Raw genomic sequence first — 18,189 nt, 5'->3', positions numbered from 1 at the left:
TTCCCATATATATTAGCTACTGCTAGAGAGAAGATTTTGCTGTAATGCAAAATGATGACTGTTTTATGTTGCCAAAACGGAGTTTAGTATGTTTTATTSAAAGTCTTTTTTTGTAAGGATAAGATTTCTTTAATAAGCTTTGGGTCAGATGCTATATGCTCTGTTTCTTTTTTGTTRCTAGACAGGAATTAGAAAAGTTTCTTGAAAACACAATTCATTCTTGACAAAATGTTTTGAGCTCTATTAATTAGATAAGTGTTGGAGCGTATGCTCAAAAGTAGATGTTTGTTCTCTTCTTTGTGTACAAAGAATCTGTTAAAATGAAATTTTAGTAGTCCAAATTTCATAATGCTAAAGTCCTTCAAGCTTAAGCAGTCTCATACTTGGTTTTATTTAGTTTATTTTGTTTTATTTTAGATATTTTTGAGTTTTTCATAAAAAGAAGCATCATAGAGGCCAGTTCTTCTCCTCTGTTAACATCTGAAATGCTTGTAGTTTCCACATAGGTGATATCTCRTTCTTCTTGTCACCATAAAATGTGGTGATCTTCCTTATAAAGATGGTGATTTTTTTCTTTGACCATAAATTAAGGAACTCATCCCTTGGCATCCTGAGTTTTCGGTGTCTTTAGGTAGAATGTGTTCTTGCTCACAGCATTACRAGGTTAGTGTTAGTGCTAATGTTGGCAGTAGTCTGAAAAAATCTTATAAATGCATTCAGCACAGTGAATCTATCTTGCTATCTCCAGTAGCAATTTTAGCAGCCATGTCTCTTTTGCTAGTTTTAGTTTGATAACATAGTACAAGGATTTGACACTCACCAGTTACTTTCTCTTTGTGACTTCATTTGAGAAATGGAAAATATATCCACAAAAATGAGTCTGTCATCTTTCAGAAGAGCAGTAGGAGGAAATTGCTGAAAGTCTATAAATGATATCCTACCTGGGATGAGAGAAGACCTCTCTCAAATTCTGTCAAGTGATTTCATTATCTTATCATTCTGAACCCCTTTTGTTGAGTAGGTGTGATTTCTTATGTGTGGCTATTGGTATGGAAGAAGCTTTTAGTGATTTAATAATATTTCAAAGGATATACAGGGTAATCGTTGTGCATCTTTGAAGACAGTGATGTAATTGTAGTTTTGTGAATGAAGATGAGGATGTTGAAATATAATAGGGATGTGGAAATAGAAAAGTCTACTTTATGAAAAGGCTTGCCTTCTTAAGTGGAACTTGGAAGGAATGTCAGTACACGGACCTGAAAACACTATCTGTGAAACCTCTATCTAATCCCATGGGCAAATGAAGGTCTGTATATCCTTATCTCATACCTGCCTCCCTGTCAGATTAACAGACTAAACATTTTTGTAGTCATTTTCCTGCCAGAATGTCTGAGATGTGGTGTTAAAGTCGTGCTTGTTCTCTTAAGTCTTGTCCCCACCTGTGTTTCCTTTTTTAGGAACTCTGARATCTGATGGAGGAATTACCATCTCCTCATTATTCATTTGTCAGTTGAGCCTATGATTTAAACTTAGCTCAACGTGAGCTCTGATTTATCAGTTTCCATTTGCCCATTCCTCTTTCCTAGATGTGGTTCTTACACAATCCTGTTGTATTTGAGGGTTTTCTGTCCTGTTGCTTCTTGGCTTTGTTCACAACAGGTTAATGTGGACTTCAGTCGTCTCAAATGGTTCAAAATAAAACCTGTGCAACAGCTGTCCTGTGAATGCTACCCATTATGTCAAATTTACGAATATCTTGTAGAAGCTTGATGTTTCATTTTCAGTGGTGGAAAAAAAAGCTCTTTTGAAAACAAAAAATAAAAAACTAAACCACTAATCTTTTTGCTAGATGGAAAGAACAGGTCTTAAATCTGATTTTCTTTTTTTCATGTCTAAAGAAAAAACTGTTTGAAATAACAGTTTTTCTAGCTTTTACTTTCTTTGCTCRGAAAGCAGGTTGGATTCACACTGCTAGAGAGGCCTGACATTACAGTATTAAAGAAAAAAAAATCCACAAAATATTTGAAAAATGTTCCCCCCCGCCCCGATTTATAGTACAAAGCATTTGTGAAGAATTAAGTTTCCACTGCTTTTTCAAATAAATTGTCTGTAGTTCCTTCTGCCTTTGRCTGTTAGGAGTAATCTGACTTTCTCAAATTCGTGCTGGTGCAACTYAGGTAATTCTTTCACTTAAATTAGTAGATGCTTGTGGTATATATAAGACACTAATTTCCAGAACATTACCTCAGTAGAAATTAACTTTTATTTGTAGGCAAGAATTCTGTTAAGGCAATTTTTTTTGGATTAAATTTCACTAAAAGAAAGTGCGAATGAAGTTAATTTTAGGGATGTTCATCAGACCATTTCAGTTTTACCTATAAAGTCATTTTATTTAAAACTCTTTATAGTAATCTCTAACATGAATCTAAACATTTAAGACTTTAAAGTACAAGACTATACTGTTAGTGTTGACCTTCATTTATGGATTTAGTAAAGAGATATGCTAGTATTACAGATTTGCAAAAAAAAATCTGCATGTTGCCATTCCTTGGTTTTGAAGTCTGTAAAATGGAAAATTGCTTTCAGCCTTACCATTTTTACTTACTGTGCAAATTTGCCTATTGCACCTYTTTGTATTTCCATCACCATAAAAAGAAATCATAATTTACAAACACTTTAAAAGCTAGACTATAAAAGGACAATGCTGCTGCTACTATTATATAATAAACCTATTTCTTTGCTCACATGCTGAAGCCCTAGTGACACAATATTTAATAGACATGATAAAGCTCTTAGAAAGCTCTTTTGCACTGTTGCTTTGTACATTTTTTCTTAAAGATCAAAGTATATGCATGGTGTTTTGTTAAAAAAAAGGAAAAAAGAAATGGAATTATTTCAAACACCTTGTTCTGCTTGTTCAGTGCAGTAAACAATTTCTTATATTGTATGGAAACAAAGTAAAAACTGTKCTTATGTGTGGAAACAAATCAACAGCAGTAAAAGGTATATTAGAAAAGAAAAGGGGAACTGTGTGGATGCAGCCTACAGTAGATGAGTGTGTAAGCATTTGACATTCTTTATGCATTACGTTAAAATTACAACTTACAATGTAAGTGAAGACTTTTGGAGAACTGCCTTTTTTATGCATTAAAGTCATGGCCGGAGATGACTGTAAAATTAAATACTAATAATTTTCACTTTTAAAAGCAAACTTTTGTGGTTAAAAGATATTTTGTTTGGTTTATATTCCATTTCATTGACTTGCATATTAAGTTTTATCTGTCCTAGTGAATAATTATAGCAGAATGTATATTGCTGTTTAAAATAACTAAAACAACAAGAAATCATAATCCCTATATTAAACAGTACTCTGTTGGTTATTTCTTGCTTGATCCCTGCTGCCCTAAGGTAGTCCTGCTCTACTTTCCTCATAACCATTATTCGTAATGTTTTCCTGTCAACGGCATTGATGGGCTTTAAAAATGCTCTGTGGTGATGCTGTTAAAATCCTTTAATGCTGTAATGGTATGTTTAGCATGTTATTTGTTTCACTGGGAGATGTGTTTGGAGAATGCTACCCTTGTATTGAATTAAACATACAWATGTGTATACCGCTGGCTGTAGAGAGATTGGACTTGTAATAACAAAATTAACATAAAATTTTGTCAGTAATTTGACTTAGGCAAATGCTATTTGAGAACCAAAAGGCTATTTTCTGATTCTTCTAATTCTAATTTTTGTCTTGAACAATAGGTGTTAAATGCTGACTAAATTTAAATGTGATGAGATGTATTCATATGTCACGCAGGTTTACATTCTAAAATAACAGTTTATTCGTCCTTTATGAAATATTAACTCTGTCATTTAAAACTGAAGACGTCAGTGTTGCCATGGCAATTTAAAATCAGATTGATACATTTTATAAAATCTGTAGACTTTGCTCACAGGTCTTCCAAGCAGATGCACTTTTATTAACCTATACGGAAGTAACTATAGATGATTATGTTAGAAAACAGGAAAAACAAAAGTTCAGTAGTTGCATGCAAATTAGCAGGAAAATAAATATGTAAAATATGTATATAAAAAAGCTGAAAATAACCCACAATATTTTGTTGCCATTGCATTTTTGTTAAATTGCATTTATTGAGATTTTCTATTTTGTTTCTAAATATTCAGAGGGAATTTGAAGAGAAAATGTCCCTTCAAGGTGTATTACGTAAGAGTAATCTACTGTTGATTGGGTGTATTGTCTCTTGAGTTTTACTTTTAATATAACAATGATATTAGATTCTTAAATAGGGCTTTCTTTCCAAAGGGTGTACCCAAAGCGCATGTTAATATCAGCAGAGGGAGAGATGGGAGATGCAACATGTAGCCCAGTTCAGATTGAATGTCAGCTGCAGGCAGCATATAAAGCTTTAAGGGATCTATTGCAGCAATAAAACACCCAGGATCAGTATAAAATTAAACTGTGATATACAGTTCTGGTGACCTGAACGTGTGTTGGCAGAAAAATGAGGCTGCCCCCGGAGTGCGCCTAGCGAAGATCCAGAGCAGACACGTCCAGAGAGTGTCCCGTGCCAGCGGCTTCAGGAATGTGCAGAATGAAAGTGTCTCAATTCTGCAAGCAGCAGGGGGACTGATACTGTTTTGGAGACCTCGTTTAGCTCAGGAAAGAAGCTTTTCTTCCATTTTGCATGCAGTTGTTCATGTAATTGTTCATTTAATATATTCATATTATGCACCTTAATTATCATGTTAAGAATTTTATCAGCAGATAAAACATTGTAGTTTTTTTCCTCTCTCATATCATTCTCTTCTATGCATAGCCGGATGCTTATCTTTGAATTCCTGTGCTGGATGTATTGAGATCGTTCTCCTTTTTGGGGTTTTCTGCCACATTTATGCTGTATCAGAGCTATCCAAATGAGAACTCAAAGAATTTCTGCTCCTGAAAGAGTTTTGGATGCCTCCTCTGACTGTTGTTCAGGTGTTTGTGAGTTGTGGGCCTTTGGCAAGGAGAAACAAAGCTGTGCTGCTACCTCTGGTGAAATCAAAACAGTGTATGGATTGTAGAAAATGGACTCCCCATTAGATCTCTGGTAGAAATCTCACGGTCACATAATCGTGCCACGTGTAGGGGAACGTASGAGAGCCTATGTCGGTGCACCTTTGCTCGGTGCAGAGAGTACTGAAGCTGCCTGTGTATTCTCTGATAAATCAATGCTTGTAAAAAGAGAAGGAAAAGCTGGAAAATAGAGGGCGTGTATGAAGGATGAAGAATGAAAATGGCAGATAAATGTGGACCAAAAAAGTGAAGTGGGAAAAGAGAAGACGGAGTCTGTAAGGATGATCTATCTTCAAGTGAGTCAGTTTAGGTCARCTCCTGTTTTTGACCAGTGTCTGGTAGAAAGAGGGACTTCAYGTGCATTGTTTTTACAGGTGCTTGGATTAACACATTAACTCTGGGTGGTTCTGTTAACTTTTTTAGTATGTTCTAATTTAAAATTAGTGTATGAAAGCGCCTGCCTGCCTCTTTTCCAGGTGCTGCACAGGAATACAGTGAGCGCAGAGTCAAGCAGCAGTGAGAGAGCTAGGTTCACAACTTAGGGAATACATTGATTTCCTCGTTTAGCAGATGTGATATTTTAGCTGATGTAGCATAGCAGCTTTACAACAGCTCTTAATATATGGAGCATAATTTTTTTCTTTGAGACTTGTACTAGTTTTGACTATCTTCTGTGTGAAATAAATAATTTTTTAAATGATAACTTTCTTCCCTTTTGGCATTTTGGCAAACACTATTATTGTTCTTTCAATTATCATGTAACTTGTTTGGAGAGACATTTTAACAGCCARGTAATGCAATTAGCATAACACACTGGACTCCTTATTGTAAAAGCAAGAGTATAAATTTTTGGAAAGAGAATTCCCATTTTCTTTCAGAATGAGTTATCAAAAAGGCCAATATTTAGAACAGTAAATGAAGAGTATTACCTAAACTGCCTGGCAGCCACTGTGGTTTATTGCATTTCTGTACTGACACATTGGTTTGTGGCATTTGTAATACTTAAGGGAARATCATTTAAAAAAAAATACACTCTTAAAAAGGATGATTATTTTTCACTGCTACTGGCAAAATATGTGTTAATGATGTTCATTGCTAGTCTTCCAATATTGCAGACTGCTTTTTATAAAAGGCAGCAAAAATGTTGCTGAATTAATTTGCCAGCTTTTATATTTGTGGTTTATTTTATTTTAGTAGAATACACAGTTCTTGCTGGATGATATTTTTATCTGTCTGTAGGTTTTTGGACTTACTGAGCTATTTTGAGGCATGCTGGAGGGACGCTGGGGTAGTAGGGGAGCTGCAAAGAAATTCTTGCTCCTTTTGCTGACAGTTGTTTTTAGAGGTGAAAATATATCCCATTTTAAGATTCTTAAAGTCATCTAAAGAATGTAATAAGACACACAAACCTTTACTTTGGTAATAGCAAATAGCATCATTCTGTAGTAGTCTTTATTGATGTTTCTTTACTGAAGCTCTGGTTTTACGCTTCTTTGTCTTTTAGGAGAGGTATACAGATTGATTTTTTTGACAGCCAAACCACTAAATGTTGTTTCTGCAACCCAAGAATCTCTTGTTTATTTTAATTATAGAATTATGGTAAAACAGAGCAAGAACAGACTTGAATTATTAAACTGTTGATTTTAGTTTGCAGCGGCTTCGAGTGGGAAATGCATGCAAGCATTGAAATGTGTTATAGCTAAGTAAATACTATCAAAAAGGCTGGTCTCCAGTTGCTGGTAAATGGAAATACTGAGCATATTTGTAAGAAACTATTGGTCTGTGTTAGAGTATTGTAGTATTCAGGGAAAGTAAGACCTGTGTCTGATTTTGTGCAGAAAGGTTGCTTATGTACCCTGCATAAAGAAGTCTTAATTTGTTTTCTATCAATTTATTTAAGCAAACTGTTCCTAGAATACCGAGGAAATTTTCTTGCATTTGGAGACTTTGTTTCAATAATGACAGATATTGGTTGTATTAAATATTACTATTATCTTAAATAATGGCTAGCTTTGAACATGTCAGGAAGGGAGATGATTCGCAAGAGCATATATGCTTTGAATTTGAATGAGAAGTGAATGAAACAGTGATATGATGTGGAACAAGTCATGTATATAAATACGATCGAAATAGCCAAGAGTCTTTCTCTTGGAGAAGAAACTCTTTGATCAGACTTCAGCAAGTACTGACACCCCTGACGCTAGAGTTCTGATTRTTTAGCTGTAAATCCTTACAAAATATCCTTTAGATTTAGGAGCCCTGTGTAGTCAGAGGAAAGAGATGTTTAGCAAATTGACTAGAAAGTGAATTTGTTTTTATACTTGGGTGTTAATATTATTTCATAGTATTGAATGCAAAGAGTGTAAGTTGCAAAACTGTTTGTTCTGTGATGAAATACAGCTTTGTGTGTGGAATGTCAGCTTCAGCTGAAATATCCAGTGAATGATGTTATTCACCAAATGCTTCAGCTGAARCTGACGTTCTTCGTCATCGATTACGGCATTGCTTTCCACTGAAAGGCAGGAATTCACGTCCTGCAAAGGAATAGAAGACAGATATGTTGGTCTTAAGTTATTCCCTCGACAAATGTTTCTAATGATTTTAAGAAAATTTGCRGGAGGATCTTTTCCTTGTGTTGATAAAGACCTATAATTCAGTCACAAAGTAATTGACCTAGTGAGTAAAATCCCTTCAGTTAACATTAGTCCTTTGTTAGAGCTACCCCAGTCAGTTTTCTAAAATATTTTAGGATTTGCTGTGAAGACATTTTTACTATTCCTTAGCAATTCTTGGAGCAAAATTACTGATGCATAGATCTGCCAAGACTCTGAAGGTCCAGCACCTCTCATATCAAGAAATCTCTGGTGTACTGTCTTTTTCTTGTCATTTTGATAAGGAAATTATTGAAATGATTCAAGGTAAAATTACAGTTAAGTATAGCATAAAAGTATTGCAGCACTAGAATGTCATTTAAAGAAAAAAAGAAAAATTCTTTTGAATACTTTTTACATTTGTTGTAGATATATGTTGAGTGTTTAGGGTAGTAATGGCACATACTTTTTAAAGTTGTGTAAAGCGACCAAAGCAGAAAGTAGAGAAGTACTTTCTAAAGTCCTTCAAAAAATGAATCTTTGCATTTAAGACTTCCTATGTCTTGATTTAGGCAGGATTTAGGCAAAATGACATTAGCTTCTATTGTCATCAGGAAAGATTAAGAGATAAAAATGATATATTGAAAAAAAATCTGAGTGATGAAGCTTATGAAGTTCTGTTGTATGGATTTCGATCCCATCACCTATGTATTCTTCTCTCCTTTCTTTCCATTCACTCTTTATTGCTGCTGGTGCCATAATTCCACCTTCTTATCACATCCCTTATGCCTTCCTATCACTTAATCTCTAGTTCCTACCTGTGGACTCCAGCCCTCTTAAATACTGTCTAGGTGAGAAATACCCAGTTTATGTTGGTTCCTCTAAGATATCACCAACTTTCAGGCATGCATTTGTAAGAAATTCAGTATTTTTAGAGCTTCGTTTTGTACATGGGGCATTTAACTAAAGGGTCTGAGCAAACAGAAGACCTCTAAAACATTTTGCCTTTTTTCTGATTATGTGCATATAAGTGTAGGTATTGTGAACTATGTATCTTATTAGTTGAGTTGATTATATAGTGAAGCCATATCTTGCCATAGTTCCATTCAAGGAAGACAAAATATTGAAAATAACTATATTTTTGCCCAAAATGAACTTAGTGTTTTTCATTTGGAAAAAAAAAGCAACTGTAGGCCTGTTTTCACAGAATATGAGCGTGAGATGCAGAGTCATGATCTAGTTATTTTACAGCAGATGATTTTTATGGACACAGTCATAATAGGAAAGGAGGAGGAGAGGAAAGACTAAAATAAAATATATAATAAAACTATTAAGGAGAATGTTTTCTTAATCTTAAAAAAAAAAAAAAAAAATCTATTCAAAGCTGAAGCTAATATTGAAATATGTAGTCCTGGAAGGAACCTTGCTTGAGATGGAATGTAGTAATATACTTTGGCTCACTACTGTCACACATCTATACTTTGAGTTCGTGTACTGTCTAAGCCTTTATATAACTGTTGTCAAGACATACCTCATAACTACACGTTTTGCAGATGACTTGTGGAAAGAAGTAATGGTACTGTTACCTACATTACAATTCTATCAGGGAAGGATACTAGAAAGAGCGAAGTAATTCTTCATGCTTAAATTTATACATGCAATTTTCCTCTGTATCTTTTCAGCTTATGGAAAAAACTGATCGAGAGTATTACACTCTGGATGACATGTTTGTTTCTAAAGCAGCAAAAGGAGAGCGTAGCGGGGAAGAGGAAGAGAGACAAAGAAGAAAAGCAATACATGAGCACCAACAGCTTGCTGCATCCATGGAAAAGTGCCCGTATTGTTTTGATAGCAGTGAACTTTCTAAACATCTTATTATTGCAATTGGCAACAAGGTAAGAAAATAGCAGTTCAGCACAAAAGTAAAAACGAAAAAGAAATGAAGGAAGACGTTGTTAAAGCTACAGTGCCCACGATAATAAATAAAATCACTTTTTTGAAACAATTCATTAGAAGGGCAAGGAAAATAGGATGCAGTCAGTTAATTTCAGGAATTTGTAAATGATGAGGGAGAAAAAGGTATGAATCTGTCATGAACAATAAAGTTATTAGAACTTAAGATTTTTGGAAGGCATAGAAGCAATGATGAAAGATCTGAGTACAGAGATTAGTGTGTAGGTGGATTTGTGGGAAATGAAATCACACTGCACAGGAGGAAATTTAAACTAGTTCAGAAATGTGCCTCAGTGATATCAAAGAAAGATAAGTATGCAATTCTGTTTTTTTAGGCCTGAAGTCCTTTGAAAAGGGCAATATTTTGTAAAGTGAACCTGCTTGTTTCTGTTAATCCTTATAAAATATATATACACGTATTTGGAGTCATAACATCTAAAATGTTTTAATATAGGCTTTTCTTTTCATCATTCTTTCTGCAATGTTGTCATTTATTTTTGATGTTTTTTTCACTTGATTTAAAAACATTTTATATGCCAAAGAATTAAATACATAAATATATGCCTATCTTAATGCAAGCCTGTTGTAATGAACTAAACAATGAGATTTTGTAATGGTTAGGTTACTGGTTGGCCTGAAAACGTTACTATCTCCTTGTCAGTGGATCTGCTGTATGGATACTACTACTTCATTGGAGCTCCTCTGATGCATAATGCTAAATGTTGGCACAGAGTGCTTAGGATTTTCCATGCTCATTAGTACTTTGGGGGCTGAGATTACACAGGGTTTTTCCTGGATGTGGTTCAGTAGCTGCGCTGTTTAGAGTCCTACTTGCATTTCTAATGAAGTTCTTTAGCAATTAAAGTGTCCAGGCAAAGAAGAAAGAAAGCTAAATAACTTAAAAGTCTTTTTAAAAATGCTAAGGTTACTATTACCTGGCTATTACAGGATGATGGCTTTGTGTATTACTTAGCTTTAGCAATGGAAAGGTTTCTAACCCTAGAAAAATAGGCACTTCCATTTTTCTCTCCTCTTTATAGGTATACTTGTCTCTTCCAAGCAGTCAATCCCTCACTGAAGGCCACTGCCTGATAGCCCCTTTACAGCACCATACTGCAGCCACACTTTTGGATGAAGACATCTGGGAAGAAATCCAGGTCAGCAGAACAGTCCTATTTACTACAGCTTAGAAATAGTCTTGTGTTCTAACCATTTTTTTTTTTTTTACTTTGATTGATAATGTACTTGTTATAAATATTTATTTTCATAATCTGCAGCCTGGCAGCTCTTCTGTGATTCTACTATGAGGCAGAATATTCTCACTTTATGGATGAGAATTAGTGGTCAAAAATTGAAAAAAGGAGGTACAGGGTAAACATTGAAGAAAAGTTCCCATTAGAAAGACTAGAAAAATTTGTGTAGGAACACTGCAGAACCTCTGCACCACTGCAGACCAGATTTTTTTGGTTGGTTGTTTTTTTCACTTAATCTGATTTTTGTTGGATGTCATGAGAGAGGATAGGACTATTTCATTCTTATTGAGATAACTGAGGTGTTATTTAGAGTATAGGGTTTCCTACCTTTAAAAAGAATAATTATTAAAAGAAAGTGCAAAGCATGGTGGGTCAGGCTTTCCAGCTTTCTTAGGAAGACATTTTCAAGGTTTTGAGTTTCCTTTTCTTTGAAAGAGGAAAATCAAAGGGGAGATCTAACAGGCTTCTACCTAAGAGATTGACAGTGATCAGTTTTTCCACCTGGCCATATGGATTAATACAAAGATTAGAAAAAAAAAACAACTTTCAACCACTGTTTTACATCAAAATATTGGGAGACTATTCCAGACTATAGAAAGGATTCATTGCTTGTACAGTTGCTTAAGTTTAAAAACAGATTAATCCATGTGCATGTCTAAGTAACCTTTGTCTTGCCTCAGTGCTGGTAAATAAAATCTCAGACTTCCCAAAGTTACTCCCAACTTTGATTCTCATCACAGATGTAATTTTTAATACAGTGCTGCCCGGTGAATTACACCCTTTTCAAGCAAGAAGGGGAGTACTTTTGCATGCTATAAAAGTTCCTTAGAAGGTTGAACAAGAAGCAAAAAAGTGTGACAAGTAGAAACTGGAGGAGCAACAGAGCATGGGGAAATGTCTTTAACCTTAGATTTTTAACAAAATGAGGGCATAGAAAGAGTGGTCCTGAGCAAAGGATGATCAATTTTCTAAATGTGTATGAGCAGTAAAATAAAATAAAGAAAAGATAAACAAATGTGAATTCTGCGTTCAATGCTCGTCCTTTCCTTGCTAGAAAATACAAAGTATCTATCCATTGGTCCTGTGGATATATTTATTGCCAATTTAAACATTTTGTTGTGGCACAGTACTTTGGGAATGGTAGACGTAAATTTTGTCAGTTCATGTGTGATGTAGTAGGAGTCTTGTAGGCTTCAGCAAGAGTATAAGAATACCTTTATGCAATGACTAAACCAACTTTCTGATGCCAGAGACATATTTTGTACTGCTGTAGGGGAAAAAGGCATTTTTATTACTTAAAGTAATATACTTTAAGTATTTATAAAATTCTATACTGATGTTTGCTTACTGAGCAAAGCACATGTTTTAGCTAACTTTTTGTTGTATTGTTTTTCTTATGATATGTTGGAATAAAACAAGAAGAATTGTTTTATACTTTATGCTTCCAGGCACTTGAATTCAGTCTGTTCCTTATTTTAGAGTTATGTGCTCATTTGCCAAAATAAATGTGCATGCAATTATTTAATATAAAAATATATAAGTCTTTACATGTTCTATATTGCCTGATCTGTGGTATGTGTAAAYTTCCTGTGCACCTGAGCATAAACTATGCCCCTTATTTGCTCTTGCGAACAATTTTGTCCTTTTCGGTGCTAATTATTCTTGATATTTTTACCCACTCTGAATTTGGAAGAAAAGTGCAATGTATTTAAGAACAAGAAATTACAATCTGGGAAATGTTAGCTAACATCTTCAGGTCTTTTATTGGATTTGTATATCTGTTGGTATTGCAGGGTAGTAGCTTTAAGAAATATTCTTTCTTGGTCATGGTTTAACATTCCTTTTCACTCCTGCTGTGAGAATRGTGTATTAATGAAGAAGAGAGAGAGAACAGTGTGGCTGCACAGAGTCCAGCTTTTTCTAAATCATCAGAGGTGAAATTAATTTTCATGCAGCAATTTATACCATCTAATGACTAGTAGTAATTTATTTTGTGAGTTTTTGGGGGGATGGGGAAGAACAGAGGAAATTAAACCATTCTACTGTTTTACTTTTTAAAAAGTTTTGATGCTGTTTTTAAAAACTTAGGTTCCTTTATTGGTAGGAGAAGAGGTAAAAGCAATACGCTTAGGCTGAGAATGACAGCTTATCACTTACCTCACTGTGGTTGCTGCTTTTGATGTATTTCAAAAGTAGAGGTCCAAGGGAAAAAAAAAAAGATGACAAAGTTGTCACATTTGTCATTGTGCCCAGTAAAGCCCCATATCAATCACAGTACAGTGATGTATTTACTGCACAATATTTCCAAGCTACAGTTCACTGACTGTTTTGGGGGTGAGATTGGTAGTGTTATYTTGCCACAGTGTGGGCAGCTTGTTTGTAAGGATGGATTCTAGATTCAGGGGCCTGCTTTGGAGGGTTTAAATACTTAGATAAAATGTACAGTTTGGCCAAGCTTCTTAAACCTTTGGTTTGATTAACATTATGCAAGATGACAAAATGGTGGRAAGAAGAGATTTCAATTCCTGGTCCTGCTGCACTGAAAAAAATGGTTTGTTTTCCATGTCTTTTACTTTAGTACCTGCTGATACATTTATAGCTCTGTTTTGCTTGTTTTATTCATCAACTTTCCATTTTCATTAAGACTGGAACTTCAAACTTTTAGGTTGGATTAGCCTTTTATTTGTGTTGTCTGTACTTTCAAGTGTTTTTACTTGACAATAATGGAAAAGAAAAATCAGTGGAAAAAGTATAACTGGYGAGTGATGTCTCGTAGACCTATGGTACCTATGGTTGATAAGATTTGTACAGTACCAGTAACTTCTAGGTTTACACTATGGAAATGTTATGGGTAGCAGATATAATCTTCTAATAAGGGTCTTCATTTTAGACCTAGGGTCTGTGACCTAGAGTGATGCTCTTCCATCTCTTAGTTGCAAATGCCAGCTGCCGAGAGTTGAGGAGCAGCAAAAGCAGGATGTTGCCTAGGGCAAATGTGCCAGGAGTGAAGGTGACAGCAAGGCAGGCAGGGGAAATCATCTCGCCCCCAGGGCTGCAGCCCCACAGCACTCGGACATGGTGAGCGGACCAGGTCACGCGATGGTTGCTAGGGTCAGCTCCAGCCCAAGGTTCACCAGGCAAGTCTGCAGTGATAAGGCCAGTCCAGGGTCAAGTGAGCAAGTCAGGGTTGGTATTGGCCATTTAACAGCTGGGCATGAACATCCCTGCAACATAGCTCAGGCAGGGGCTTACACATGGCTCCTGGGGGCAGGAAACCAGGCCCTTCTCTCCTGGCTCCTGCTCACCCAGCTCTGACTCCAGGTTGCAGCTGCACCATTCTGGAGGTGGCCTGCAGCACCAACCATACCATGCCAGAGCTGACCTGCAGCCCTGACTGCCAACCCTGACAGGGAGAAGAGGTTGCAGAACCTGATGGGAGTGTGCAAGACCCAGACACCTATGGCTAGTAGAATTATGAGCTGAAATACAGTTTTAAGCAACACCACTATCTCATGAAGGAGAACTGCTAAGCATATGCTGAGGCCAGATACATTACATTTGATTAGCTTCTGTATAGTGAAGATGATGCTTGTAGCCATGCCTTTCTTTAAAGCAATGTTAATACCTGCCTTAAAGGTCAAGCATGCCTGATGGAAATGTCCTAAGCAGAAGGAATAGAGGAAAGTAATGGTATTTGGAGTCAGTACACACCTAGACATTAACTTCTCAGAAGTTGTAAGTTGTTACCTCCTACTAAAGCCATGTAGTTTTATGGCACATCACAGCTATGAAGTTCAACATAATTTCAGCTGTAGAAAAGATGCGATATTTACTCAAACTGAGTCTGTATGGTTAATTATAATGTATATTTCACAAAGGTTTTCTAGACTTCCTATGTTAATATTATGGGGAAATGTTCACATTAAACTGTTGAAATATAGAAAGTTTTTAGTGTGATTGCAGTTGTTACCCATTTTAATTTGAATATAGTTTAAAACAAGTCTGAAAACTTTCAGAATTTAGTTCAATTATACATATTTTCTTTAAACAGATGTTCAGAAAGGCTTTGGTGAAGATGTTTGAAGCCAGGGAACTGGACTGTGTCTTCCTAGAGACAAACATGAGCATGAAGAAACGGTATCACATGGTATATGAATGCATTCCTCTTCCRAGAGAAGTAGGAGATATGGCTCCAATCTATTTTAAGGTATATGAAATTTTACCTTAATATTTGACTTTATCACAATCCATCTTTTTCTGAAAAACTTTTTAATAGTCAAGTACTATTTTTGAAAAAAAAATCTTCATGAATATTCCTTGGTCTTGAAACAAGTCCTGTGATGAGGTAATTGTTTTTGAAGTAGTTGGTGGAAGAGCCGTATGTTGCTGTGCGGTTGTCTTGAGTCTGATTGCATTGACAAATACTTGAAGAAGAAGAAACATAGTTTCTTGAGGAGCTATAAAGATTTACAGTACTCCTCACTTACGTCCTTCAGTGTAAACTTCAAACCCCATACATGGACCTTAACATGCATAAAGTTAGGAAATAGTGTCAACTATTCTAAAAAGTACCAATATGTTATTGATATTGGTATGAGAAATAGTTGTCTGCCTCAAAGTCAAACCTATCCAACACATAACTCCTGTAGCATTGGACAGCCTGGCTGGACAGGATTTAATGCAATATTACTTCCTTATTTCATGCCACAGTGTACCAGCTCAACTGCTCTGTTTCGTCCCCGTTTTGTTTCAGTATGCCCAAACTCTACTTGTGTCCTACGTTTCTGATTAACATTAAACAGCATGATAGAGCTCTTCAATAGCTTTTCAATTCTCTTTCCATTGACCCTGTAAGGAAGGCTCATTGATTCTTCTGCACGCAGCTGAGAAAGTACATATGACCATTAAACTTTTCAGAGATTGGATCATTATTTGACTTTTAATGATGTAGAATTGGGGGGAAAAAAGATTTTTGTAGGGTAAATTTGGTTGTATGCGCACCTGCATTCATATGTATAATTTGTTTTATTTGTTCCTCAAACTCATTTTTGCTTGCTAGAAATAAATCATTTTGATTTGTTTTTGATGAAGCGGAACAGTCAGTCTGACAAACAGCAGTGCAGTAACTTTTATCATATTTGAAACTATCCACCTGGTTGATTTCATTCACTCTTGACTATGGTTCAAGTGCTAGTAAATCTTACATTTACTGTAAAATAAAGATGAAGTACAAAATTTAATGTAATGTCATTTGCATAGAACTTTCATTCAGAAGCTTCCACCATTAAGGTACACAGCAAATTAAATGTAAAGAGTGCCTGCTGTACCACACTATACCTACTTCCATGCTRTGGAGAATATAGAGATAGCTTGAAGTCTTTGAACACAATCAGCTTTCTAAGCTGGATTTTCCCCTTAGCTTAAAAAGAAGGGAGGGGGAGCTAGTATAGTGCAATGAATTAATAAGGGGTTTTGTATGGCCTTAGTAAAAAGAAAATGTGACCTTTTAGTCTCCAATGATTTGAAAGGTTTTTGTTAGAGATAATTTGTGTCAGGCAAAAGTTAAATTTCACAAAAAAAAGAAACAGAATTAAGTGAGTTTATTATACAATGATTCTGTAATGTAAGTAAGTTCTGGAAATAAAGTTACTTTGTTAAAGATTAATTGGTATTTGCAGAGCAAAGTATTTCTTATAATTCACTTGATTACATTGAAAAGTTAGTTCACTCTTTACTTGCTATGTGAAGGATTATTTTCACATTTAGATAAAATAATTTTACAGAAAGCTATAATGGAATCTGATGAAGAGTGGTCCATGAACAAGAAGTTAATTGATCTTTCTTCAAAAGATGTTCGGAAATCTGTAAGTAATAAAATGTATATTGAACCCTGAATTTCTCTGTGAATTCTTCTCATCATTCTCAGTTATTAACTGTTTCAAAGAGAGAAGAAAGGGAACACAATTAGATTAGCAGACCAGGAGATGACACAGACATGATGAGAATTAAGAGTCTGAGTGAACTCTTAATAGACATCAGTGAAAAGATGCCCATTTATTTCAACAACAGATGGGCTGAGCTGCAAGCATTGGTTGAGAACAAAGCTGGCATTTTGAGGAAATGTACCAGCATAATTTTCTTGATTAATTTTAAGAATTAAGATAGATCAAAGGTTTGTAAATTACTTTGCTGGAAAAGTATCATGTAACTTCTGCATTGACCTAGAGTAGTCGTCTTTTCATAAACTCAGCATCACAGAAAATATGAATGGTAATGTGAATCTTTTTTTAAAAAACAAAGGAGCAGTGCTCTGTCTTCTGCACCCTAAACTGAAACATCTTTGTATACAGAGCTGTTAAAAGACCAGTGCTGGGATTGTTAGGTTTAAAGATTGTTCCGTCGTTTTAATATTCAAGTGAAATATATGGTATATAGACTTGAAGTCATGTGTAATTTACTACGAGGTAGTACCAATACTCAATGTCTTTTAGTAAATATATTTACAATAAAAATACTGATTTAKGAGACAGAGGAGGAGATGCATTTTAACAATAAATGAAGAATGATATATCAAAAGGGAGAAATTAAATAAAAAGGTGTGAAGGGATTGGTGACTGGATAGTAGGAAAGGTTTTGTATATTGTGCCGACTCAAATGAAAAATGATGCTATAACAAAAAGGCAAACTATTCTGCTATATAAGCAGGAATATCGTTAATGTAATGGGAGTCAGTTATGGGCCACCCTGTTCGTACTAGTGAGATTTCAACTGGAATATTTCARTTCCCTTTTTTTTGGATAGTACATTTTACTGTAAATACAGAAGAGAAGAGCACAGATTCAAAATTGGTTTAGAATTTGTGAAGCCTAGGAAGGAAAATACTGAAAACAGATGTGGTGATAATTTTCAGTATTTAAAAGACTACTTTAAAGAAGATCCTACTCAGTTGTTCACTAAGGCCTTTAGGTACAGACAAGAAGAAATTCAATTTGTAGCAAAGACTTGGAGAAGACTTTAAGGTGTATGTAACCAGTAAACAGATTGGGTATGTTTTGGATTTCTTTTGCTTATTGGTGTTTCAGAACAGAGGAAAACAACAATGGTCATGGATGAATGAAGTATAATGGATCTTGTCTCATGGCAGGACATCAGAGTATTTGATTTCTTTAAGATTCTTCTAAGCCATACATTTCTGTGATTGTATTATATACCCATTTGAAGGCAAGCCAGTTTTCAGACTAGGTCCAGATACCCCTTGAAATGGCGGAAGTGTATCTAAGTGTAAATTGTTGCACAGTTGTGTTATTTTAATGTTACTTTTATT

General features: G+C 35.2%; 1 protein-coding gene across 2 annotated transcripts in view; it reads left to right on the top strand.

The window, feature by feature from the left end:
- Nucleotides 1-18,189, top strand: part of CWF19L2 (CWF19 like cell cycle control factor 2) — an 83,867-nt gene that overhangs the window by 52,825 nt on the left and 12,853 nt on the right. For both annotated transcript variants that reach the window (XM_085309046.1, XM_085309045.1), the window contains exons 13-16: nt 9,342-9,554; nt 10,653-10,769; nt 14,917-15,072; nt 16,649-16,729. In XM_085309046.1, the coding sequence (XP_085165172.1) occupies nt 9,342-9,554; nt 10,653-10,769; nt 14,917-15,072; nt 16,649-16,729 (567 nt within the window). The remainder of the gene's footprint in view (nt 1-9,341; nt 9,555-10,652; nt 10,770-14,916; nt 15,073-16,648; nt 16,730-18,189) is intronic.

Source organism: Rhea americana, unplaced genomic scaffold (assembly GCF_003343005.1).
Source record: "Rhea americana isolate MKP2758 unplaced genomic scaffold, rheAme1 scaffold_29, whole genome shotgun sequence".
NCBI classification, from domain to species: Eukaryota; Metazoa; Chordata; class Aves; order Rheiformes; family Rheidae; genus Rhea; species Rhea americana.
Note: the sequence above shows the minus strand (reverse complement) of the source record. Positions and strands in the feature narration are given on the sequence as shown.